Source organism: Artemia sp. Qi Xiang Cuo, chromosome 8 (genome assembly GCF_049724085.1).
Source record: "Artemia sp. Qi Xiang Cuo chromosome 8, ASM4972408v1, whole genome shotgun sequence".
NCBI classification, from domain to species: domain Eukaryota; kingdom Metazoa; phylum Arthropoda; class Branchiopoda; order Anostraca; family Artemiidae; genus Artemia; species Artemia sp. Qi Xiang Cuo.
The window spans coordinates 17,792,532-17,820,139 of record NC_142801.1 but is presented as its reverse complement, the minus strand read 5'-3'; the positions used below and the strand labels follow the sequence as shown (position 1 = coordinate 17,820,139).

At 36.1% G+C, this 27,608-nt stretch overlaps 1 protein-coding gene across 4 annotated transcripts in view; it reads left to right on the top strand.

Moving 5' to 3' along the window:
* The window catches only part of LOC148949207 (uncharacterized), a 196,043-nt gene that overhangs the window by 144,231 nt on the left and 24,204 nt on the right, over positions 1-27,608 (top strand). For all 4 annotated transcript variants that reach the window (XM_089093246.1, XM_089093247.1, XM_089093245.1 and 1 more), the window contains one exon: positions 20,124-20,547. In XM_089093246.1, coding sequence (XP_088949372.1) covers positions 20,124-20,547 — 424 coding nt within the window. The remainder of the gene's footprint in view (positions 1-20,123; positions 20,548-27,608) is intronic.

Sequence of the window (27,608 nt, the reverse complement as noted above, 5' to 3'; positions counted from 1 at the left end):
CAGCATCATAACTCAAGATAACTTAAAAAATAATCAGAAAATAAGGCAAGCCGAAACTTCAGAAATCTCTCCATATTCTTGGTGTGTTAACGCCTCTTCTCCTTTCCTTGATAAACTTACTCAACTGAACATATGATTTCTTTTCTGACTTCCGTATTCCATAACTAAATTTTCAACAAAAAAATATCCCGCAAAAAATGACTATAAAGATGTATAAGGTTTGGCTTCTTTTGAGGAGTGGTAATGGTCAAAATTCTGAAAATGGTCATTTGACGAAGGAATACACCCATAGGTATAGGAAAATAGCCATCCTAATCAGAGAAAGATTACTATCCTATACTTCCGGTTTAAAGTGGCGCGGCACTTCGCGCCGCAAATCATTTTGCGAGCCTCAGCGTCCGCTGACCGCAACGAAGACAAAAGGTCCATTAGCGACTTATCCCAGGGGACTAGCCATCATTGAGAGCTTTTGTGATTCTATGGTTTGACTGTGCAATTTTACTGGAAAGACAATGAAACATTACGTCCTATTTTCGGTAAGCTTGTCAATCAAAGCGGGTAGCACCACAGGGAACTCGCAAAGCGGCAAATTGCTCAAAGAATAATTCCTTTGAGCGGATTTTTAGCGTTTTCCTAGCAGGTGTGCTAGGATATTTCTAGGTACTGGCTTTTCCTGAACTTTAAAAAGAAAAATTCTGATCCAACTAATGGAAATAATTTATACTTTCATATACAATCTAAGTTTCCTTAAATATGGATATCGCTATATCTCTTTTAAAACACGAGTAGTTAAAGGTTTGTTTTTTTCTGAGATTTCCCAGAAAGTAGGTGTCCGCTTTTATATTTCGTCATTTATTATTATTATTATTTATTGAAAACCCCGTTAAATAGTAATACTGGAAAGCAACGTAGGAAAAGAGAAACAATAAGATAGAAAAACGTAATATCAAATAATTATACACTGCGCTAACATGAGAAACAAATAATAAGACAACCATAAATACATTATATATAAATTTACAATTCTAAACTACACACAACGCATTAGCAGCGGGTACCAAGGATTATTAACTGTGTTTGTATTGTGTTGACCGCTTATCGAAGATACAGCTTCCTTCGAAGAACTATCCTAGAATAGTTCAGATTTCTTACCCAAGCTCTACAAGTTATGGTAAGACCGCCGAATCAAGCTGAAAAAGCCTTTGTAATGAACGATATAGGGCGGTCCTCAGTTTTATAGATTATGAGCAAGCGTTCGATTCAGCTTATAGAAGAGCTTTAGCAAAGGTCTTATCCTTGCATGGTATACCAGATAAATACATTAAGGTGATTAGTGTTATGTATGAGAATAACACAGCTGCGGTTAAGATAGGAACTGAGGTTAGTAGCTGGTTTTGTATTAAATCAGGAGTTAAGCAGGGGTGTTTTCTATCCCCCTTTATATGGATTATTTTGATGGACTTTTGGTTTTAAGGAGCACAGGAAAGGCAATGGGAGACCACGGAATCAAACAGGGAGGAAAAAGTCTCCTGGACTTGGATTATGCTGATGATTTAAGCATCCTAGATGAAAGTGCGAGCAAAATGAATGAAGTTTTAGAGGTTGTGCGAGTTCAGGGTGCTAGAATTGGTTTAAAAATTAATGTTAGGAAGACTCAGATTCACTTACCTTGGTAGTATTATTAGTAAAGATGGTGGGAGCAGTGAAGATGTTAAAAATAGAATAGCCAAGGCTCAGGGTGTTTTTTCACAAATAAGTTTGAAAGAATAGGTAGATAAGTCCGCTAACCAAGATTATAATATTGTAAGCTAGGGTGATGACAGTGGTCAAATTTGTCTCTAAAGTATGGCCGGCCCGAAAAGCAGATGAAGATTTGCTAGATGTTTTCCAGAGAAATTGCTTAAGGATCGTTCTAGGTACGCGGCTGACTGACCGTATTTCAAACAATAGGCTATACGAAAAATGTGGTTCAATACCGCTCTCTAGGGCTATAATGAAAGAAAGGTTGAGGTGGTTAGGGCAGGTTGTGCGGATGAAGGATGACTGATTGCAGAAGATTGTTCTTTTCAGCCAACCATCTAGGTCTAAAAGGAAAGCAGGTCTTCCCTGTCTGGGGTGGGAGGACGTCATAGAGACAGAATTAAAGGACACAAAAACATCTTGGGCGGGTGTAAAAAAGGACGCTTCGAATAGATTGGGACGAAGGAGGAGCGTGCGTATTTGTGTTGGCCTTGGGCAGTTTGGTGCCGCGGTGTATTGCTAGTGGTAGTAGTAGTAGCAGTAACTAAAGCTCAGCGATAAATCTAGATTGACGAGAAATGTAATTTCTGGAGAGGTAAGTGACTCCGCCTTTTAGAGCCTGATTGGCTTTTTTCTAAGAAATACTGAGCCAATAAAAAGAACAAAAAAGCTTCTGAGTCACGAATTCTCTGTTTCTTTGCAGTATCACTTTATATTACCGTCAATTTTGGTAATGGTTGATATAATTATAAAAAAAAGTGAATGTACCATAAATAACTAATGCTGTAACCATTCGAGCACAATAATTGTTATTTATAATTTGGAAAGTCGCATTTTTGTGGTTTTTTTATTGAAGACATTTTGTTGCTTTACGATTCTCTCTTGGACTAATCTCGCTGCGATATGCACCATTTTTATTTGGTTCTGCGACGTGTTTACAAGGCAAAAATGTCCCAGTTTCGCCGGATGACAGTCATCTTAAAACTTTTTTATGTTATTTCATTCAGATTGGCCTCGGCTCTTCCGCCATAATTTGCTCCAGTTGAGAAATAAAGACATATGCGTTAAAAAAGGGACATAAAACAAGGTATGTGCGTTTGCGATACGAACGTTTCACGAGGTATAAGAAGCAAGGCCGTATCCTGGGGGGGGATAGCAGGTTTGACCCCCCCACCGAAATGTTTGCCCGACTCGTAAAAACGCAATAATAATGAATATGAACAAATTTGGTTATGCGTTTTTTTAAGTTTTTTGTACCCCCCCCCCTCCGCAAAAAAATCCTGGATTAGTTTTTGATAAGAAGACACAAACCTCTATTCAAGGGTCTATGCACTGTGGTGGAGGTATTAAGGAATTTGCCTCCACCTCTGCCTCACGACTGGGTTGTTCGCATATAGTTGTTTCTTGCAGTTGATCTTGTACATAGTTGATTAATCAGTGATTAATTCATGCATATAAACAGAAGAATTTTCTACTTTCATCAGCGCAAATAATTGGAAGCGTATCTAGTCGTGTTCGTATTTTGCTGGCGTTTAAGTCTAAAGGACACCCTAGACAGGGAATCACTTCGATAAAAGTTTCCGCCAATCGATCGACTCAAGGGTGATTGGCTGCCTAGGAGCTTGCTTGATGCGGGAGTAAAGCGTTTACAGTGATTGATAAAATCTGTGAGTAACTCAATCGTTTTCATCAAAAGCAGTGCGTTACATTACCTTTGGTCAAGATTGAAGGGACTTGAATGAAGGTTGATTAAAACACACGTCAATCGATTGACTGAAACTTTTGATCAAAGTGATTGACCGTCTAGGGCTTCCTTAAACGATATTTGTTTATAACCAGTCATTTTTAACAGGTCCCTCCAGTATTGCCAGATGTTTGGTCTAAAGTTGCACCACCCTAAAAGTGAAAATGCGCCGAAAGCTCCATTTTCGAATGAAAATGTGCAACATAAACAATCCCCCCCCCCAAAAAAATGTGCCGATTTGAAAAAATTAATGCACAAACGTCTTGAAAAAGCGCTGAAATGGCGCAGATGCGCCCCATCTGACCACACTGAATCCCTCTATTTTAAAAAGTGTTTACATTACGTCGTGCAATCAAAGTCGGTTCGAAGCTTATCACTTGTGATAAAAGTGCACCACATGTTGCGCCAAGAGGTGTTGTAAGGTGAAAATATACCGCTTGCGGCAGAACAAGTGGCGCTGCAAGATGTACACCAGGTGGGTATAGTAACAACCCCTCGATGTCTACTGAGATCAAGTTATTCCCAACTCATAGCTATGCACGTTTTGTTGGTGGTTTTACATTACCATCCTCTTGGAACAAACGATCATGTTCAGTAAACTCTTAGTAGTCAAGCTTTTGTATTCGAGACAAACATTGATGGACTAGACTAGAAAATGAATCTGGCAAACCTAGGTTTGCCCTAGGGCTAAGGCTAGGTCCTAGCCCTAACCTAGGGCTAGGTCTAGAAAAATGACCAGTTTATTTCTTGACTAAACACCAAACTTATTGTGGATGATGATAACCGAATAGCCGAAAGCTGGAATTTGGTTCTCTGATGTCACGGGGGGAAAAGGATATCACAGAAAGTGTTGATATGTTCGGTTTTTTAAACTATTTTTTTACGCTGAATTTGAAGCTATTCAGCTTTTCTCTTGCCAATTTGTATAAAAGGAAGTTACTGTAATAGTCTGCCTATGTAGTCTGCCTAGTGGTTGAACATCCAAAAAAGGGAAATGTCCCATTTGATCGTTCTAAAGTGCCCTTAGGTTCGGGTAACTCAAAATTGGGCGTGTTGAATGACTTCAATATTAAAGAAGAGTAAAAAAAAACCGTAATTTTTTTTCGCCTTTTCACTGTTATTAGTAACCTCTTGTTTGTGAAATGTTTTATTTCACGCTTTCAAGGTCAAGAAACATATTTGATGTCAGAACCTCCATTTACCAGCTACCCCTATGTGTGGAAAAAGGATATAATTATAAATATAATACAATATTTTTAATGTTATAATATTATTATTCATATAATATATAAAATATTATATTTGCATTTCCCTTCTTTTTTCAATTGGCTGTAAATCACCTCGCTTGTCCCAGATTCCTCGCAGTACTTTTTGAATTATTGTAATCACCGTTGTCTACCTCTTGTAGAATTCCCTGTTGTCCTTACCAAGAAATGTACATACATCCTAACATGAATATGTTTCGCAGACGCCATTATGTTACGTCATTTGTCTCCTTTTTTTTGGCTTTAAGGAATATCTTCTCTTTTTATGGAAGATACAAGTTTCTGCTCAATTTCATTAGTTTCCGTCCAATGCTATAAAGGGCTGTTTTGTCACGTAAGGAACCTATCATAAGTTCACTTTTTGTAACTTTTTTATTCCGCTGTTTCAGGCATGCATTAAGTTGATAGTATATTCTCTTCAAGGAGTTGCCCACTGTCTATCGTCTTGTATACACTATGCACGATTATTTGCTTCCGATTGCTTTAAATCCTGTCCCTTCTTTTCATCGTTCCTTCAATACCTCCAAGTATGGATTGAGCCCTGTTTTCATTGTCTCAGATACCTCCTTCGTGTTAAAGTATAATCTATACTTTATACAATTTAGTGTGTACCCCCTTGATTCCTTTATCCATCAATCAGTCTCTCGCTTGATTGGCTTTGCTATTTTTTTCTCTCTTTCAGAGAAGAAGGGAATACACAATTCCGATGATTGTAATATCTAAGGGGTTTCTAAAGTCGAATTTTGATATATGGGGGAATCATTTACATCAGAATTAGTGTTTTAAATGTCTGGTCTCAATTTTTTTGAACAACACAACTACGAAACTTGAAAAAATGCCAAGAAACACTGAACACTAGATGACGTTGGTGTTTTTTCTGTCGACCCTGGCACCAGTTTCTATTCTTACAAGTTACTTTAGTCTTTGACATAATCTATAGTCAATATGGTACTTTCCCATTATATGGGCATTTCTAAAAAGTCAAGTTTAATTAATGCTAATGAAATAAAATAAAATATGATCAATATATAATAGTTTATAAACAAATTTGGGCTGTATATTTGCACATTAGGGGGGGGGTAAAGCATTGCATATATTAAATACGTAACCTAACCTAACATAGGTACGTTTTTCTCCCCCTAAACCCCCCAAAAACAACAGTTTAAATATCGTAAACGCATTGAAAACCACGCTAAGCATTGCATTGCTATATAGCGGTGTCTTAAATTAACCCGTCAAAAATGGGTTTTTCGTGACTGGTTTCTTTGTAAATGCCCATATAATGGGAAAGAACCGGCAATATTATGCGACTTGAGGACACTTTTCAATTCCGCCCGTAACCAAAATTTTGAGATTTTCTACGATTTGGCATTTTTTTTTTTCACTCTTTCCAATGATCTATGTGCAATTGTACAGCGCTTTGTTGCTTAATAAGAGAAAACTCAGTTCTATCCTAATCGATACGTCAGCACTTTTTCTGACAACTAAATTGTTCTATGGACGAACTATCCTATCCTGATCATTTTTTATCATTATCATTAAAGGCTAAAGAAAAAATTAAGCTGATATAATTGCATTAAGTGGAATATGAACGTACTAGTGCATTATTAAATAAAAAAAAACAAGTTTTTTTTTTAACTATAAGTAAGGAGCGACATTAAAACTTAAAACGAACAGAAATTATTCCGTCTATGAAAGGGGCTGTCCCCTCCTCAGCGCCTTGCTCTTTACGCTAAAGTTTTTTATTGTTTAAAAAAAAAAGAGTTGTGAGAAAGTCAAACTTTAGCGTAAAGAGCGAGGTTTTGGGGAGGGAACAGCCTCTTTCAAATACGGAATAATTTCTGTTCGCTTTAAGTTTTAATGTCGCTCCTTACTTTCAGTTAAAAAAACTTGTTTTTTTTATTTAATTTCTGAACGTTTTTGAATAAATACAGGTTGGCTCACAATACATGAATAATTAAAACGAAATTTTCATATTAATTTACTTTTATTTGGTTAAATGGCTTTCTCGAAACTTGTTTCATTTTATTTACGAACGTTGTTATTAGTAATAAATGTACGTAACTTACGAATTAATTTACGTAACGAACTTCTATATTCATATATGTTTAATACGTATATTAGGGGGTTCGCCCCCTAGTCAATACCTTGCTCTTTGAGCGAAAGTTCGAATTTTGTTCCAATTCTTTAAAACTGACCGCTTAATCACAAAGGCCGTTAATTAGAATAAATAGCTCTTATGAAAGTACTAAAAAATCTCTGGCTTAAAGAGTGAGGTATTAACTAGGGGGTGAAACCAATCATACATGTAATATTTTCTGTTCGTTTAAAGTTTTGATGTTGCTGCTGTTGCAGTTGAAAAACTTGTTTTTTTATGTTTAATTTCTGATCTTCTTTTAAATAATGCTGGGAAGTCCGGCGTCCCCTTCATAGCAATGTCCCTTCCCCCATGAAAAATTCCTTCATGGAAAGATCCTCCCATATGATCCCTGACCCCCCCCCCACGACCAGGAAAAATCTCCCCTGAAAACGTATGTAATGTATACTTCCCAATGACCAATACTATATGTTAACATTGGGTAAAGTTCATAACTTTCAGCCTCCCCCCGGGAACTTCGGGGGATTAAGTCATCCTAAAAGACATAGTTATCATATTTTCGAACATGCTGAACTAAATGGCTATCTCAAAATTTTGATTAGGTGACTTTGGGAAAAAAATGAGTGTGAGAGGGGGCCTAGTTGCCCTCCATTTTTTGGTCACTTAAAAATGGCACTAGAACTTTTAATTTCCATTCTAATGAGCCTTCCCACGATATTCTAGGACCACTGGGTCGATACAATCACCCCTGGGGAAAAAAAACCCAACTAAACATGCACCCGTGATCTGTCTTCTGGCGAAAAATGCAAAATTCCACATTTTTGTAGATAGGAGCTTGAAATCTCTACAGTAGGGTTCTCGGATACGCAGAATATGATGGTGTGATTTTCATTAAGGTTTAATAACTTTTAGGGGGTCTTTCCCGCTTTTTTCGAAAATCAGCCAAATTTTCTCAGGCGCGTAACTTTTGATGGGTAGGATTAAATTTGATGAAACTTATATATTTGAAATCAGCATTAAAATCCGATTCTTTTGATGTATCAATTTGTATCAAAATACAGTTTTCTAGATTTCGGTTACCACTGAGCCGGGTCCCAATAACCAATACTATATGTTAACATTGGGTAAAGTTCATAACTTTCAGCCCTCCCCCTGGGGGCTTCGAGGGATTAAGTCATCCCAAAAGACATAGTTATAATATTTCCGACCATGCTGAACAAAATGGCTATCTCAAAATTTTGATCGGATGACTTTGGGAAAAAAATGAGCTTGGGAGAGGGCCTAGTTGCCCTCCATTTTTTTTGGTCACTTAAAAAGGGCACTAGAACTTTTAATTTCCGTTCCAATGAGCCCTCACACGATATTCTAGGACCATTGGGTCGATACGATCACCCCTGAGGAAAAAAAAAAAAAAAAAAACGCATCCGTGATCTTTATTGTGGCAAAAATTGGAAAATTCCACATTTTTTTAGATAAGTGCTTGAAACCTCTACAGTAGGGTTCTCTGATACGCTGAATATGATGGTGTGATTTTCATTAAGGTTCTATAATTTTTAGGGGGTCTTTCCCCCTTTTTCCGAAAATCAGCCAAATTTTCTCAAACTTGATGAAACTTATATATTTGAAATCAGCATTAAAATTTGATTCTTTTGATGTATCTATTTGTATCAAAATACCGTTTTCTAGAGTTTAGGTTACCATTGAGCCGGGTCCCAATAACCAATACTATATGTTAACATTGGGTAAAGTTCATAACTTTCAGCCCTCCCCCTGGGGGCGTCGAGGGATTAAGTCATCCTAAAAGACATAGTTATAATATTTTCGACCATACTGAACAAAATGGGAATCTCAAAATTTTGATCGGTTGACTTTGGGAAAAAAATGAGCGTCGGAGAAGGCCTATCTGCCCCCCATTTTTTTTGGTCACTTAAAAAGGACACTAGAACTTTTAATTTTCCGTTCGAATGAACCCTCCAACGATATTCTAGGACCACTGGGTCGATGCGATCACCCCTGGGGAAAAGAAAAAAAAGAAAAAAAAAACAAATACCGCCAACTCTGTATTGTATCTTGTTGGTAAAAATGCAAAATTCCATATTTCTGTATATAGGAGCTTGATACATCTAAAGTAGAGTTCTTTGATACGTTGAATTTTATGGTTAGATTTTAATTAGGGTTTTATAGTTTTTAGGTGGTCTTTTCCCCTTTTTTCGAAAATCAGCCAAATCTTCTCAGACGCGTAAATTTTGATAGGTAAGATTAAACTTGATGAAACTTATATATTTGAAATCAGAATTAAAATCTGATTCTTTTGATGTGTCTATTGGTATCAAAATTCCGTTTTTTAGAGTTTCGGTTACCATTGAGCCGGGTCGCTCCTTACTTACAGTTCGTTACCACTGTTTGATACTCACTCTTTTATAATCTCAAACTCAAGACGCGTTGAAGAAAACCGTTTTTGCGGGATGATTCAAAACACTACTGTAGATGTATAGCGTGGTTTTAATTACATATACGATATTTAAAGTGTTGTTTTTGTATTTTTTTGGGGGGGTGGTACCTAGGTTAGGTTACATATTTATTATATATTTGCTTTGACTTTACCCCCCCCCCCTCCCCACTAATGTGCAAATATATAGCCCAAATTTGTTTATAAACCATTCTATATTCATCCCATTTTATTTTATTTCATTAGCATTAACCAAAGTTGCAGTATATAAAAGAGTGGGTTTAATGCACCGGTACCGAAATCTTTAGGCGCGTTTTCTGGGAATGAGTCCGAGCTGTCGTGATTTCGTTCTTAGCTCGCAATTAGCATTAGCTACAGTCAAGTTCGACCGTTAGTAACCCCGCATTCATTATCGCAATTAATTGCATCTGATTTTCATCACTGAGAACCAATGAAAACCATTCTCCTTGAAAGAGAAATATGTTCATTGGCTGTCAGTGGAAAATCAATATCAATCAGTGCAATAAAGTAAACTGAACACGGGGTAGGTTTTCCTCCGAAATGTAGCTGCGATTATTTGCTTATTCTCGAACTAGTAATTTGATTAATCTCGAACTTAGTGTTTTTTTCGAACTTAAGTTATTTTTTTTACTAGACTTGTTGACGTCCAAGAATTTTTCCAGCATGAGTGGGAAAGGTTACGGGCTTAAAAATCTATCTTTTCTCTCTGTCAACCAAAAACAGTAGATAACAAGCCCATGAACGATCAGTAGACTCAATCTACTGACGGTAGACACAGTCATACTAATGGCAATAGTAAAAGTTATAATAACAACTATTTTTGGTACAAAATCCAAAAAGAACCATTACGAACATAAAAAAAACAACATACTAACAAATGATAGCACTTAATATCAAAAAAATAAATATGTACAAATAACAGTTCAATAGGGACAAATCCTTTTATTTGACAGTGAAACTATTTGACCGACATTTCCAGAGATTTTGTTGTTGTTTCACTGTCAAATAAAAGGAATTGTCCCTATTGAACTGTTATTTGTGCGTCAAGGAAAAGCAGCGTGGTCTTCGGAAATACATAAATACGTGAACACAATCCATTATAACCTATGAAGACAGAGCTCTATGATTTAGTCCTTGACTCAGGAATTGCCCCAGTTTTAGAATTTCCTCAATATCCTTCTTTTCTCAGTATTCTTATCCAATTATTTTTATCAATAAAATTTTTGCCAAAAAATCATTTCCATAAGGCTACCAATTCTTTACATTCCCCTACAAAATGCATAAGGTTTTCCCAAATAACCCCACACATTTGGCAAAAGTGAGGATCATTTTTGTTCCTGACCTTCTTTCCCCTTCCCCAAGTATATTTTCTTCTTTCCCCAAGTGGTAACTTGTCCCCTCTCATACTTACCAAATAAAAAAAAGCTCAATCCCCTCTCTACACAATCGCCTTAACCTTAATTTCTTCCCGCCACTCCTATTTAACCTGTGCAATACTTGGGGGCGTTCTTTCGGGGGGGGGGACAGTTGCCACCCTAATAATTTGGAGAAAATAACTATTATATATCATATGCCCCTTGACTATCTGGATATGGACCCCTCTTGCCCCCTCGCTCTTCAATAAAAATGCTGGATCTACCCCCTGGCAATATTCAACCAATAAATTTACGACAATAACACTTCAATATAGAACTCCCCGTAAGGTTTTATGGCCAGGAAAAACAAAAACAGGGGAAAAACAGAAATAGCATAAATACTAGCTTTCAGGGCTAAAATGTCCTCGAAAGAGTCTGATAAATTTCAGGAGTATTTGCAAGCTCGGCAAATGCTTTTTTAACAGCAGGTGTGGATGAATCAGTCATTTTAGGGTAGTATTTTTGAAGATTTGCTTCAATGAGCCTGAATTAATCGTGACTTCGTAGCAAAAACGAGGTATGTAAGCGTCCCTTTTGAGTCCTTTCCATTCTGAATAACTCTTACTGGCCAAATGGGATATTTCTTGAATCTAGCCAGCGCAACATCAAACAGCTCGAAACGCTGCATAACTATTAAAAATCTGATTAGAATGAACCGATAAACAAGACAAAAGACTTATCTTTAAGTGAGGGTCGAGTCTCACTAATGTATCCGACGGGATTTCAAATCCAACCTGTGTGAACTCGGACCACCTGCCTTGACTGCACGGTACTGACAGTGCACGTTAACGCACATACCTTAAAACTGCTAATTTTACACTAAAATAGTTTTTCGAAATAATAATAAAACTAAGATAAACTAAGATAAAAATAAGATAAACTAATCAAATATAGTCAATAACAATCCAAAAATCCAAGTCATCAGCTATCAATACAATAAACAGCTGATTTATCGTGATGCACTCAATCGCAATTGCACAATATAACAAAGCATAAAAGTTAATCCGATTGGCTTCAAAAACTAGTTCTTTCCAGTTCAGAGATGGTTATTTTCTCGGGGGGAGGGGGGTCAAAATTTAATTGTCGGACAATATTACTTCATATGAAACCTCGAAATATTCATTTGTATTTTTTTTTGTGAATAATTGAATTAAATAAGTTTTATGAACTTAGTGGCTGGGCATGACGCGTGAAAACTAAATAAATAACGAGGAAGTTTTTCAGCGGATGAGAAGCTTATTTTCTGGCCAATTCGAATTGTCAATTCTGCCAAATCGCTTGTTTTTGGTGTTTATTCGAATTGAATAAATTTGAAGAAAATGCTATAGAAACAAAAACAAACAGTTTCCTGCTTACGCGCCTATCAGTTGGTGACTTACAGCTTTCTGTATGAATAAGTATCTCCCCAATACCGCCGTTTTGTTTTCGAGCGATGTCTGATTATTGTTCGATATAACTGAATCAAGTACATTTAATGAAAAAGGGTGCTTATTCACAATCAGCTGAAAATCCCCGGCCGGTTGCAATCCATCGTTACTAAAACAAATCACATCAATTAATTTTTCGCTCGCCCTTTTCGTAATCCTCTTAAATTTTATTGTCATGATAAAGTCCAAAAATATTTGTTAAGACTTCAGGGGCTTAAATAGTTTGCCCGCTTTGTTTATTAGCACTGTACCGTGATTTATATTTTTAAGCAATAGTAGCCTAACCTTTTTTTTTTTTTTTTTTTTTTTTTTTTTTTTTTTTTTTTACACGGTGTGCCAAAAGTAACGCCCTAATTTAAATGGGATTTTTTTACATTTGTAATTATCTTTTTTTCGGATTGCCACAGATTGATAACTCAGCATAATGTTTTAACGAAATTAATGGAGATTTTATTCGTTTGCTAATGTTTAAAACAATTGAAATCAAACAAAATTTTGAAAAAAAATATAAGTTACAAAAAAAAGGATTTTAGAATTTAGTCATTTATTTGAGATGTCCCACGTGTCCTTCTTCTTGTTTCATACAATTCTGAACTCTTTTTTTTTTTTTTTTTTTACGAGTTAAACAAAAATTTTGGGAAGGGGTTCAAACCCGGTAGCCCCCCCAGGATATGGCCTTGTCGAAAGCATCCATGTAGCAATTTTCGTCAAGGAACTAGCACAGAAAATATTCATTATAAGATATCAAGCAGTTCGTGGTAACGAACTGTAAGTAAGGAGCGACCCGGCTCAATAGTAACCGAAAATTTAAAACAGGGAATTTTGATACCAATAGATACATCAGAAGAGTCAGATTTTTATGCTGATTTTAAATATATAAGTTTCATCAAGTTTAATCTTACCCATTAAAAGTTATGCGCCTGAGAAACTTTGCCTTATTTTCGAAAAAAGGGGGAAACAACTCCTAAAAGTCATAGAACTCTAATGAAAACCTTACCGTCAGATTCAGCGTATCAGAGAACCCTACTATAGAGGTTTCAAGCTCCTCTCTGCAAAAATGTGGAATTTTGTTTTTTTGCCAGAAGAAAGATCACGGATGCGTATTTATTTGGGTTTTTTTTCAGGGATGATCGTATCGACCCAGTAGTCCTAGAATATCGTGAGAGGGCTCATTCGAACGGAAATTAAAAGTTCTTGTTCCCTTTTTAAGTGAAAAAAATGGATGGCAACCTGTCCCCCTCCCACGCTCATTTATTTCCCGAAGTCACCCAATCAAAATTTCCAGATAACCATTATGTTCAGCATAGTCGAAAATCTAATTAATATGTATTTGAGGATGACTTAATCCCCCAGAGTTTCCGAGGGAAGGGCTGCAAGTTGTAAACTTTGCTCATTGTTTACATATAGTATTGGTTATTGGGAAGTATACAGGTGTTTTCAGGAGGAATTTTTTTCTAGTGGGGGGTCGGGGTCGGAGCAGGGGTTACGAGGGAGGATCTTTACATAGAGGATGTTTCCATGGGAGAAGGAACATTTCCATGAAGGGGCACCAAATATCCCAGCATTATTTAAAAAACGATCAGAAATTAAATAAAAAAAACAAGTTTTTTTTCAACTGAAAGTAAGAAGAACATTAAAACTTAAAACGAACAGAAATTATTACGAATATGAGGTGGTTCACCCCCTTGTCAATACCTCGCTCTTTACGCTAAATTTTTTAGTACTTTCAAAAGAGCTATCTATTCTAATTAACCGGCCTTTGTGATTCAGGGGTTGGTTATTCGAACAAAGTTCGAACTTTAGCGTAAAGAGCTAGATATTGACTAGGCAGTGAACTCCCTAATATACGTAATAAAAACATACGAAAATAGAAATTTCTTACGTAAGTTAATTCGTAAGTCACGTCAGAACAAAATTTCGGGAAAGCCAATTAGCCAAAAAAAGGAAAATTAATATGCTTATTTCTTTTTAAATATTCCTGTACGGTGAGACAATATCAAAGCTGTATTAATTCAAAAACGATCAGAAACTTAAAAAAAAACACAAGTTTTTTTTTAACTGAAAGTAAGGAGCGACGTTAAATCTAAAACGAGAAGAAATTATTCCATATATGAAAGGGTCTATCCCCTCCTCAACGCCTCGCTCTTTACGCTAAAGTTTGACTCTGTCTCACAACTTTATTTTTTAAAACAATAAAAAACTTTAGCGTATAGAGCGAGGCTTTGAGGAGGGGACAGCCCCTTTCATATACGGAATAATTTCTGTTCGTTTTAAGTTTTAATGTCGCTCCTTACTTTCAGTTAAAAAACTTGTTTTTTTTTTTAGTTAATAAAATTAAAAAGGGCGTTACTACTGCCGCAACCGGTATATTTTGCTTTTTAATATTGGTTACATTAACCATTAATTGATTAATTATTAATCAAGTTTACTTTAGTCAGTTTAGATTTTATGTATTTTTTGTCTACAGTTATATGATTACCCTCCTCCCCTCCTCAGAAAATACTGTATACTTCTCAACCAAAATACAAATACGGGAATTCATTTTGAGAAAGGGTGAAATTTCCCTGCCCGTCGCCTTTTCATGCGAATCAATAGAAAAATGTGAGAAATATGGAAAATCTCAATAACCTTCGAGAGTGGGGTCATTGACTGGGTTTGTGAGGCTTGATTCCTTCTTTTTTGAAAATTCTCCTCATAAAATGCTGTGTACTACCCAACCAAGGTACACATGCAGAAATCCATTTTGAGAAAAGGTGAAATTTCCGTGTCCGTCTCCTTTCCATATGAATCACTAGAAAAATGTGAGAAAAATGGAAAATCTCAACAACCTTGGAGGGGGAGGGGGGTCATTGGCTGGGTTTATGAAGCTTGATTCCTTCTTTTCTGATAAAAAAAATGGCAATCAATACTAGTTTGGTTTGAGAACTATTGACCTTAACAAGCGCCGAGTTTAATTTGCAATTGTAAGGTAATATTCCAGATGAGAAGCTAAACCTGATTGTCGGATATAGTATTTCGTTTCGTGATTTAATTAACTTTGGAAAAAAGGGGTGAATATCATTATCAAGGTTAGAAGTCAATGTTACCTGATTGGATAGATGACCGGCACGGTTCGAAGGGGGAAAAGTGAGAAAAACTTGCTTGATGTTTTTTAAGAAACAGTTTGAAAGCTTGTAAGGGTCTGAATTCGATAGTGATCTTTCAATGAAAATAAAAAAAAAATGTTGTTTTTAATCTAGGGGGATTCTAGTGTAGAAAATGCCACTCCCCTCACCAAAAGTGGAGGCAGTTTGCGAAAGCATTTCCATAATAATCCAACCAGAATAATTAGAAGAAGGTAATCGTATAGCTAAATAATTTTAGGGCATGATGTGAGTGAGATCACCAACCCCGACACCCCCCTAATATTCTAACTAGCACTCCAACTCTTTAACTTGACTTTGCTAAAGACTTGTCTTATTTTATGAAAACTATTCACTATGTCATTTTATTCGTATTTTCTTCGCGTGCAGTGATAATCAAACTTTTAAACCTAGTCCCACCGAAGTAAAATGTCTGGACAAAGTTTCAGAGGTTTAGCCAAGTTTTCAGCTAAGTCAAAGTTAGAGAGTTATAGTGCTAGTTAGTGTTAAGGGAAATGCGAGGGGCTGATGATCTCACTCACATCAGGGATGTCAATTCATGAGACTGTAGACGGAGGGGCAAAATTAATTTTTCCAAATTCGGGGGTGGAGGGTAATTTGTTGTTTTTAGATTTTTTGATAAACTAAGATAATAAAAAAGTAGTTCCCAATGAAAATACAAAAAATTTATTTGTCAAAATCTAGGGAGGGATGGTAAAAAAATCAAAGGGGAGGGGGGGGGGGGGAATTGCCCAAACAATAGACTATAACTAAGAGGATAATAGTTACATGGTAAAAGGTTTTGCATTCACTTCTTTTTTTTACAATATATATAGGCTATATACATTTTCTGTTCCTGCAGTTCCTACATTCGGTTTAATTTATAACTTCTTCGAATTTCTAAGTAAAATTGTTTTGTATTCATAAAAATTTTTAATTTTGCATAATGTTTCACGTCTTAAATGTTGTCCTTTTCGAAGCCTTCTTCTTAAAGCGACTCTGGTCGGGCATGTAAAATCATTACATATCAATCCGTTCTTGTTTTACGGTTATCGGAGGGGAAATAACAAAGTTGTAAGGTTTTTGTTTGATCTTCTGAAAATAATACAATTATGGAGATATGTCCTTTTGATACCTGACTGACGATATGTTATTTTAAAAATAATGGAAAATGTCCGTGAATTCAGTTCTTGTTGAAAGATGTCTCCACATACATTTATACGGTTTTGTTATAAGCTGGCACCAAGTTTAAAAAGAAAGAAACGTGTGCGAAAAAATCACGAAAAAAAGCAAAAAACACGTGGCACCAGTCACCCTAGGAAGCTATAGCTTCCCTTTGAAGATCTAGTTGTCTTTAGGAATCAACATATTTTGATGTTTGAATTTTTTACGGCCGAAAAGCATTGTTAAATTTAACTAATTAGTTTTGCTTAGTTATTTTTACGGTTTAACCTGACAGCAGAGACGAAAATTTGCCACTGTCCTGTAAACACTATGATTTGAACAATCAAAAGCAAAATCTTAGAAAATCCTAAGAAAATCCTAAGAAAATCCTAATCCTGTCCTGTAAACACTATGATTTGAACAATCAAAAGTAAAATCTTAGAAAATCACGATTTTCAGATATGAATGAACTTAAGATGGGTCCCTGGGGGAAATATTGTTTTATTTTGATGTTCTTGGTACTTAAATCTAGGATCTACCAATTTTTGGATTTTTGCACCCAAAACCTACAAATATGTTCAAGTGCGCAGAGTCCAGATCTTTATGAAGATTACAAGATTTATATGTTCGAGGGGGAGAGGGCTTTGACCTGACACGTAGCCTAGGCTACCTTAAATTTTTAATTACGGTAGGGGCCCAACATTGGAGAGGGGTTTTGTTAAAACAGCAGAAGAACAGTGAGTTATTTGAAAGGTATAGAAAATTAAAAAAAAAACAAGGACGTTTACAGGGTGTAGAGGGTTTAATCCCTCCCCACCGATATTTTGACTTGTAAAAACGTAACAGAAATGTATATAAAGAAATTGCGGTTTCTTTAAACTATCGATGCCTTTTTAAGTGTTTTGACCCCCCCCCCCCCTCCACCAACAAATATCCTGGATACCCCCTGGGGAGAAACCATGTTTTCTCTGGGTCAGGCTGAGACACCCCATGCCTAATGCATACATTCCTAGGCATGATGTTGTTTTTAATCTTCAATTTTCCTTCTGACGTTCTGAGACTTTCCTGATCTCCTGTCTGTTTGTCGATCACTAAAAGACAGTCTAGTCTAAATTTTCAGATAAACAAAAAACTTTAAGGTCAAGAAACGGGTAGCATGTATCATAATACCATTTCCTATTTTTGGTCAATGCAGGAAATCGAAACTTCAAAGGTTTCATTATTTAAAGAGGTATAAGCCCTTCCTGTTTAAAAAGGGGGGTGTTTACAGTAACAGGTGTTTGTGTCTCTTTAAACATTAGTTTTTGTTTGGGAACGAAAAGCTACTGTTTCCTTAGTGATATTTGTCTTTATTAAATCAATAAAGTTTATAAAATTAGCGTTATCTAAAAAGTTGTGTGTGAATGTTCTCCAAAAAAATTGATGTTTATTTTTAGTGCAGAGTAAGCCTACTTACTTTGGATTTATCAGGATACAGATCACATTCAACAGACTATACCTTGATAAGAACTATTGGTGAGGGTTCTTTGTCTTTTTCCCCCAAAATTTAGTCACTTTTGAAATTGAATACATGTTATAATAATACGCTTTAGTGTATTTTAGAATTGGACCTCTTCAGATGGAGATATCCTAGCTTAAAAAGAGAGTTAGTCTTAAAAATGTAAATAAAGTTTTAAGAGATAAACAGTGTGGTTTTTTATAGGGGAGAGAATGCGTGGCCCAGGTTTCAACTCTTGTATAAATAATTGAGAAGTGCCTTAATAATCAGACCATTTAGTCCTCAGTTTTATAGATTATGAACCAGTATTTGACCCAGGCCAGATTGTTTTACTGACGATATATCAAAAAATAAGCAATACAAAAATTTGGTTCGATCCCACCTTCTAACACAGTTATGTATATATATGTATATATAATAAGTATAATTATAAGTATAATATGTAAAGTCATATTATAAGTCAAACTGAAATGGTTAAGATTTAAAGGTTTAAAGAAAATTGGAACTTCATGGAGGGGTGAAGCTTTGAATAGATATGGTTGAGAAGCAGGGTGCTAAAATGTGTTTGCCTCAGGCGGCTTGTTTCTGGAATGAGTTGTTAGTAGTATTAGTAGGCGATCTGAGCGTAAATAAGTAAATTACACACGGATCTCTTCTATTTTAAAATTATTATAAATCCGACATTTCACCTAATAAGTTTTTATTTTTGAATTGACAACACTGTTTAGTCGTCAACTTAAGCCTTATTATATAATAAACGGGGGGGGGGGGGGTAGTAGCATGTATCACCAAGGTTTACTAATGGATAAGAAGGTATACACCTTAAAATTTTGACTAGGATGCTTGTCTTTTTCGGGCACTTTATAATTTATTTTTAACCTTCTTGATTAAATCTTTAATCATTACTATGGTTAAAATTTTAGGTAAAATTCTACTTTAGTTACTTTTGAATATCTTGGGAAGGGGTTAGGTTAGGAAAATGAAACTTTCAGGGATGGGTCTACATGCTCAAGTTTGTCCTAGGAAGGTATTTTGAAGTACCTACCTCCACTCCTCCCTCTAGAGTGTCCTGAACTTTCATGACCTTTAAAAGTCTGTGTATTATAAAAGTGAAACCTTGCAAAATAGATCTGCTTAATTGAAGCATAACAAAATTGTTTTCAGCTTCACAGCTTTGCTCAATCCTAATTTCTAACGTTTTAAAGATAGGCAAATACATTTCCTACATTTTGGGAATAAACATTGATATGGCACAAAAATTCTGCTCAAATAACTGAAATTACATTTTCAGAACTAAAGCCAGAGAAAAAGAAACTGATAACTGAAAATTAGGGTAAAATATTGTTTTGTCAAAATTTCAATAGGTATAGACCTGTCATGTAGGCAAATTTCAGGACCCTCTAGAGGGAGAAGAAGTAGAGGTAGGTACTTCAAAATACCTTCCCAGGACATACTTTAGCCTGTAGACCTATCCCTGAAAGTTTCATTTTCCTAACCTAACCCCATTCCAAGATAGCCAAAAGTAGCTAAAGTAGAATTTTACCAAATTTTGATATTATATAAAACAATTACTTTGATAAAATCATAAACTATTTAAGGTCTATTTTCAGGAGTGGGGTAGGTATGCCGTATCCAGAATTTTTGTTCTGCGGGATTTTTTTCTTAGTGGCTGTTTGGGTGGGTTTACGAAAAAACTTTAAAAACGCATCAAAAATTTGTTTATATGCACTTTTGTTACGTTTTTACGAGTTAGCAAATATTTTTTTTAGGGAGGGGCTCCTTGCAGCTCACAGATTTTTAGTTTTCAGGGTAAAGTTAAAAATTATGTTTAAAACGTGGTGAAAAGGGGTTTTTTAGTAGTCTTCCCTCATTTCAAAAAAAAAATTTTGGCTCTTTGACTTCTTCCCAAAATGGTGTCCCTCCGAATTGCCTTTTATACAATGGCGTTTTTGACGTTGGGTAAGTTTACGGATAATAATACAGTTCGTAAATTATAATTGCATTTACAAAAGGCTATATAAAAGGCGTTTAAAGGCATAGTTTGCGTTATAAAATGAGCCTGACTTTTTTTTAATTTGTGGTGTTTTTTGCTCTGTCACTGAAATGGCCACTGCGTTTGTTTAATGATAGACGAGAAGCCTTAGGAATTTTTCCCAAAAACTAACTGTCGATATTTCCAGATACGGATTCCAGTGACAGATCTGACGTTGAGGACCTGGAAACAAGTATTGAAGGGGTGTTGCAGCCTAATCGTCACAACCCAGTAATGCCAGATACCCCTTCTCCTGTAACTATGACAACGAAAGATCAACATGAGGCAGATTGTGATTTAAACGTTAGTCTTGAGATGGAGCCACCACGTGGAATATTAAAAGGCGGCAAGAATTGGCGCGAGAATAATAGCAGAGAAAAATCTGTACCTGGTGTGAGGTTTAATAATTGTGAGGAAACATGTGATAAAAGTGAAGAAAAAGTTGATCTTAGACAGAATTCTGCATTTCAGCAATTATTTCCGCATGCAGCGAAAAAGTTAGTCCACAATCAAAGTGATACAAGTGCCGCCATGACTATTGCGTCTATTTCAGATCTTGATGCTTTCAAAAGGTAACTGAAGCTTTCTTTTATACAAAAATTGAACTTTTTATTGAAATTGACACAAAATTGAATTTTTAAGCCCCAGGGTGGAGGAAGGGTCTTATCCGCAAAATAAGGAAAGGGAGGAGTAGGATAACAAATTATGATAAATAATATATTTAGCAACCCAGGGGAAAATGAGGAGGGAAGGTGGCAAATGATAACATATAATATAATTTACAGTTCTAGGGGGAAAATATAATGAGAATTGATTTATGACCAGAGTTGAAAACATGCGTCTGAATCAGTGCCAAAATCTCGTTAAAATCCGGGGAGGGGGGGCAAAGTTGGAGTCGATCGAGTGATATATTCACTTTATTCGTAAGTCAATGATATGATTTGCGAAAAACTTACCGTCGATTTTCCCGAATTAAGTGGAAATGACACTGAGAAATGAAAAATAAACCATATAGTACCATAGAGGCAATTATTTATGCAGGCTTATCTTAGTTTTGATAATATTTGGTATCATGGGCGCCCATATGGGGGGGGGGGCAGGGGGGGCTCTTGCCCCCCTGGCTGAATGATGCTGCCTTATTTTTATATTTTTGTTCTGAGATTTCTATTATATAGCACTAAAAGTAGCAATTAGACGAAGTTTGTCCCCCCTTGGAATTCAGCTTATGGGCGCCCATGTTTGGTATAGATGTATGAGCAGTACACCATATAAGGAGATATGTTAAGAAACCAATTTTTACTTGCTAGTATGCACAATAATTCTAGTTAATACATTTTGCAGTAGGGGAACATTTATCTTCACTTCTTTCCTTGTTTTTCCAGTTTTTTCTAAGAAATTTATGAATTTCTTAGAACTTATAGGCTCTAATTGCATTCTAAATCTAAATATAACCTCCATTTGCATCACATATGAACTTTGCCCCCACCCCCATGATGTGCTTATTATATACCTGATTTGGATATATTTAGGTATAGGGATAAAGTTCATTTGTTATGCGAATGCAGGTTATATTTAGATTCTGAATGCAATTGTGGGTATATATACGGACACGAACATTCTTGATACGGACAAGCCCGTTTCCATAATTTTTTTCCCGGTCGGGGGGGGGGGGGTAAAAGCAATTTTTGATACTTATCGGTTACTGGAAACACATTCAAGAATTATCCTTATGTTACATCTCAGAAAACCGGTTTCATAGCTATAAAAACAAGTGATTTGGTCTGCAGAAACTGAAAGTGCGTTACAGAAACCAGAAATAATCGTTTTTATATATTGAAATGTAAAAAAGTCCAAATAATGAACTGAAGTCCTCTTCTGAAAAATGAGTTCAAGGTCCCATGCTTTCTTTGCACAGTACCTGAAGAAAAGAAACAGTTTGAGCGCAAGCGCCGGGGAGGGGGCTTAAAACTCCACTTCTCGAAATTTCAAGATTATGCTGCATATAACTTGCCTGTTTTCAGGTCTCCAGCAATCCCTAAGGTGACCTTTCTCCCTGAAAATATCTTACACACGTTTATGGATTAGCACAATTTTAAAGGACAGCACAATATGAACAGCACAATTTTAAAGGACAGCACAATATGGACAGCGCAATTTTAATGGACAGCACAATTTTAAAGAGGACTCATCAGTACTGACTTGATTATTTAGTTAGGGCCCATTCACAAGGAGATTTTACTATACCAGGATTTAGCTAGCACTAATTTGAGTTAATCACGTTTTTCATAGAATTTTTTGAAAGACTGAAAAATTCTGGTTGGCTCAAAATCTCGGCATCAGTGGCGGATCCAGGGGAGGGGCGATGGGGGCGTGTGCCCCCTGACATTGTCTAAAGTAGTGTAATTTACTTAATCAACGCAAGTTTGCGTTAATTAAACTTGCTCCTAACGCACTTTTATCGGATCAACCTATTTTGTGCCCCCCCCCCCCCCAAAAAAAAATCCTGGATCCTCCCTTGCTCGGTATTTGTAAAATTTCATTGTGAATGGGGCTTTGTCATTCATGTTGCATTTATTCATTTCTTTTTAAGACATGTTTTATTGCCGTTGATCAGTTTGGTAAATTTGGCGTTTTTTTCTTGTTTATTTTTTGTTTGTTTGCTGTATTTCAGCATGTCAGTTTAAGACCAATGGAAAATATGCAAAACTACCTCAAACCATTGATCAGGTCATTTTGATCAGTTGGCCTGATGACCAGACTGGTCATCAGACAAATGATGACTGATGACCAGACAAAAAAAGCGCAAACTGGGGTGACAATTAATAGGGGGAATTACCTCCACCTAAATTGTAAAAAATACCTTATTTTTGTATTTTGATTAAAAGTAGAAATATGCCTTTACCTAAATTTTGAAATAACCTATGCCTTTTTTTATATTTTCATATGAAAAATCGAAAATAACAAAAATACCCGCCCCCTCCTAGATTTTAGTAGCCTAATACATCTTGTTGCATCGTCATTTGAAAGTTAAAAAACACCCCTCCCCTATTTTCTCGAATTGGCACCAGTGATCATAAATGCTTTTCTATTGAATACAATGGATCCATAGCCGTAGAAAAGTAGTAACTTGTATACGTGACTAGCATGTTTTCAAATTCCCTCCCAGTTTTCTATAAAAACACGTTTCCTGCTTCTTGTATAATAATAAGGCTTCTTTATTAGCAAACATGATATTTCCCAAATTTTTCACTGAAACCCTACATCTAATTAAGGAAAACTTCTTATAGGAAAAGGATTTTTTTTTTACTCTATATGACTGTATAACAATCTTCTGTTGTCAGTGTGGCCAATTCATGAGATTATAAGGGCAGGGTCATTCTCAGGATTTCCTTGATTAGGGGGGGGGGGGGGGGGCTTACAAAAAACTTACAAAAGCAACCAACTTGCTCACATGTTTTTTGTCATTTCTGTCCGAGTCGGGCAAAAATATCGGGAGGGAGGCTCAAAACGGGTACCCCCACCCCGGATATGGACCTGATAGGGAGCAAGGATTTGGGTCAAATTTGCAATAGAAATATAAAAAAGAAAGTATTCTTCAGAATATAGATAGGAAGTATTTCTTTTTTTTCGATTTTATAATGAAAATACCCCAAAAAAATGAAAAATTTCAAAATTTAATGGAAAATTTAATGGAAATTTAATGCCTGTTTCGTGAAGGTTGATAAGGCCTCTGCTTTCTCAGTTCAGTTTCTAAAGGATTAAAGTACGTCGGGGGGGGGGGGTATTCCGTGAACACCAACTTAAACGTAATGCATTTTCAGGCCGAAAAAATTACCGTGTTTCCGGCGAGGAGTATATCCCAACAGGGGGAGGGTCATTTTATATAGAGGAAATTTTTATATCTTTAAGGATTCAAAACGCTTAATTAAATTATAGTTATCGTATTTCATATAATTACAAATTATTATAAGGCAATAATTATTAACCACCCTGGGGAGAGAGATAAATACGTGGTATAGAAACAGATTGTTGTGATCATTTCTTTTTGAACCTGACGTGCTTTCTTTTGCAGAGATGAAAATAAAATCGGATGACTATATAATAGTTTATAAAAAAATTTGGGCTATATATTTGCACATTAGGGAGGAGGGATCGGGGCAAAGCACAGCATATATTAAATATGTAACCTAACCTAGGTACCTCTTCCCCCCCCCCCCCAAAAAAAAAACAAACAAAAAACAACAATTTAAATATCGTATACGCAATTAAATCACGCTATACACTACAGCTTTGTCTTGTATCATCAAACACTTCGTGGTAACGACAAGTAAGTAAGGAGCGACTCGGCTCAATAGTAACCGAAACTCTAAAAAACGGAATATTGATTCAGCGTATCAGAGAACCCTACTGTAGAAGTTTCAAGCTCCTATCTGCAAAACTGTGGTATCTTGTTTTTTTTGTCAGAAGAAAGATGAGGGATGCGTGTTTATTTATTTATTTTTTTTCCAGGGGCGATCGTATCGATCCAGTAATCCTAGAATATCGTAAGAGGGCTCATTTGAACGGAAATTAAAAGTTCTAGTGTCCTTTTTATGTGACCAAAAAAATGGAGGGTAACTTGGCCCCCTCCTACGCTCATTTTTTCCTGAAGTCAATTTTGAGATAGCCATTTTGTTCAACATAGTCGAAAATCTAATAAATATGTCATTTAGGATGACTTAATCCCCCACAGTTCCCAGGGGAAGGGCTGTAAGTTATGAACTTTGCCTATTGTTTACATATAGTATTGGTTTCGGTTTATTGGAAAGCCATTTAGCACAAGAAAAGTAAAATTAATATGCAAATTTTGTTTTACTTATTCGATGACGGTGAGCCAAAATAAAAGCTGCATTAACTAAAAAACGATCAGAAATTAAATAAAATAAAACAACCTTTTTTTTAACTGAAATTAAGGAGCAACATTAAAACTTAAAACGAACAGAAATTATTCCGTATATGAGCCTCCTCAACAACTCGCTCTTTAAGCTAAAGTTGTTTTATTGTTTTAAAAAATAAAGTTGTAAAACAGAGTCAAACTTTAGCGTAAAGAGCTTGGCGTTCCCTTTGATATACGGAATAATTTCTGTTCGTTTTAAGTTTTATTGCCGCTCCTTCTTTCAGTTAAAAAAACTTGTTTTTTTTATTTAATCCCGTTGAAAAACGGGTTTTTCAACGCGCTCGAATTTCAGATATAAGAAGGGTCCAGCTAATGGAAGAGTACCCACAAAAATGTCCTATTAAAAATTTAAAGATGACTATTTCTTTTTCTTCCTTTGCATAATAAAAAATGAGTGTGTAATGTAATTCATTAATAAAATACTATGTATATCAGAATACACCGGATGGATTCCAATTTCAAATTAGGTACCATTCCCTAATTAAACTTGTCTTCCTTCCGGAATTGGACTAAGCAGAAAAAGTTTCGCCCCGGAAATCCGCCAAATTTTCACATCACCTTTGATGTTGCCATAGCTACTAGAAATCTAAACAGGTGTTATTTTAAAATAATAACTCATTCAAAGCTCTGGTTTTGAGACAGGTGATTCATAATATCTTAATTAGCTTGAGTTAGAGAGTGTTTTTGCCCATATATTTATATTATGTGATTGTTGACACTTGAGACCTATAAAAGCTGGTACGGTTGTAATTTCTTCCTTTTTTGACATTATATGTTTTTACACATGCCTTCAGATTTGGAGGGGGGAATTTATCTCTACAGATTGGGTTCAAAGACCCCTCCTCTAATAGCATTTATACCCTCTGAAAAATACCTTAGTATCCCTGCTTAAAATGTCATTTGTTTCCGTACAGCTGAGTATCCTTCTGCTCTAAGAGGGCAGGAGTAAGGGCATGAGAAGGGTCCCCAAGGGACTGTAGGGGAAGTTTTGATATAAATATGGTAAATCCTAAAAATTTAGGTATTTTGGCTTATAGTGGCCCAAGGATTTCTCTGAAGTATTCGACCGCTCGTCTAGGAAGGTTTTGTAGTTGCCTTTAAAGCTTTAATCCTATCCTACACTTTTCAATATTTTAAGCATACCAGAGGTAGGGAGATACATCCATTCTTCTAGGAATATTCCGAAAGGTGCCAAGAAATATTAAAAAAAATTGTGGCAATGGCCTTTTTTCCTTTCACGTCCTCTATCTCAAATACTTCTCGCCCCCTCCAAATGGTTAAACCTTTGTGCACTTATACTTTAGGTAATGTGTGCATGGGCGCCCATAATCTGAATTCCAGGGGGGGGGCAAACCTCATCTAATTGGCACTTTTAATGCTATATAATTGAAATCTCAGAACAAAAATATAAAAATAAGGCAGCATCATTCAGCCAGGGGGGGGGGCGGGGGCCCCCCTGCCCCCCCTATGGGCGCCCATGAATGTATACACAGGTTTTATGCAATGTTTACCCTCCTTGCACCTAGTAATGAACAACTATATAAAACGTAGTTTCTGATTATATTTTTTTTAACATTTGTGAAAAATATAAGGCGAAACCTCGTAAAAATTCAAATCTATTTCTCTATTTTGGTATAGTTTATCGCTTCAGAGATGACGATTTAACGAATCCATCGTCAAAATTTAAAATCGTGAAAATAGGGAGGACTAGAGGCTTCATTGTACGTTTGTACATGAAACTGCGGGATTCTCGGTCCTAACCAAAGATTTATTTTCTCTTTGTTTCCATTATAAAAAACTGAGTGTGTGATGTGACATTCATTGATAACCTTACCTGTATACCACGGTCGTATCCAGGATTTTTTCGGAAGGGGGAGGGGGGATACAAAAGGATTTTTTAGGAGGGGGGCTTATAAAGAAACTATAAACGCATCAAAAATTTGTTTATATTCACTTTTGTCACGTTTTTACAAGTTGGACAAACATTTTGGTAGGAGGGGGTTCAAACTCCCTAATCCGCTCCCCTGGGTACGGCCTTGCTGAACAGAGGGACTCGGGAAAATTCTCGCGATATGTTGTACAAGCTAGGAACAAAATGCATAATTTTGTTATCTCAGGCCACCGAAAAAAATCCTCTCAGCTGCTGAGGGGTGACAGAGGAAGCCAAGACACGGGGGGGGGGCGGATCATGATTCTCCCTCTTGGAAGATTTAAAATTACAAAAAATAGTGTAGTATTTTCTAGTGTTGAAATTTTTTTTTTTCTTGGCAGTTTTTTAGACTTACCCTTTTGCCTCTGGAAAATGTGTGCGGGTTCCTTCATGCAGTTGAATGATTTTTCTTTTAATATTTTAAAAGGACATAATTAATTGCAAAACAGGCTAAAACGCAAAAAAAAACTTAGTAAAAACGCTGTCATGGAAAGGCCGAAGGTCGGAGCTGCCGACCGAAGCGATCCTACGGAAGCCACATAAAGCCGTAACTAAGCGGTAACTAAAAAAGTGGTAACTAAGTAAGCCGTAAATAACGTATATTTCAATTTTGCAAGATTGACATGATATAGGAATACGTGAACCTTTGTAGCCCAAATGTTGGTAGTTTATTATTTTATCCTATCATTGCTGAAGTTAAATAGTCCATATAATTATCTTTTGTGGCCCTTTTACCAATTTGTACCCAACCGCCCCTTCCTAAAAAC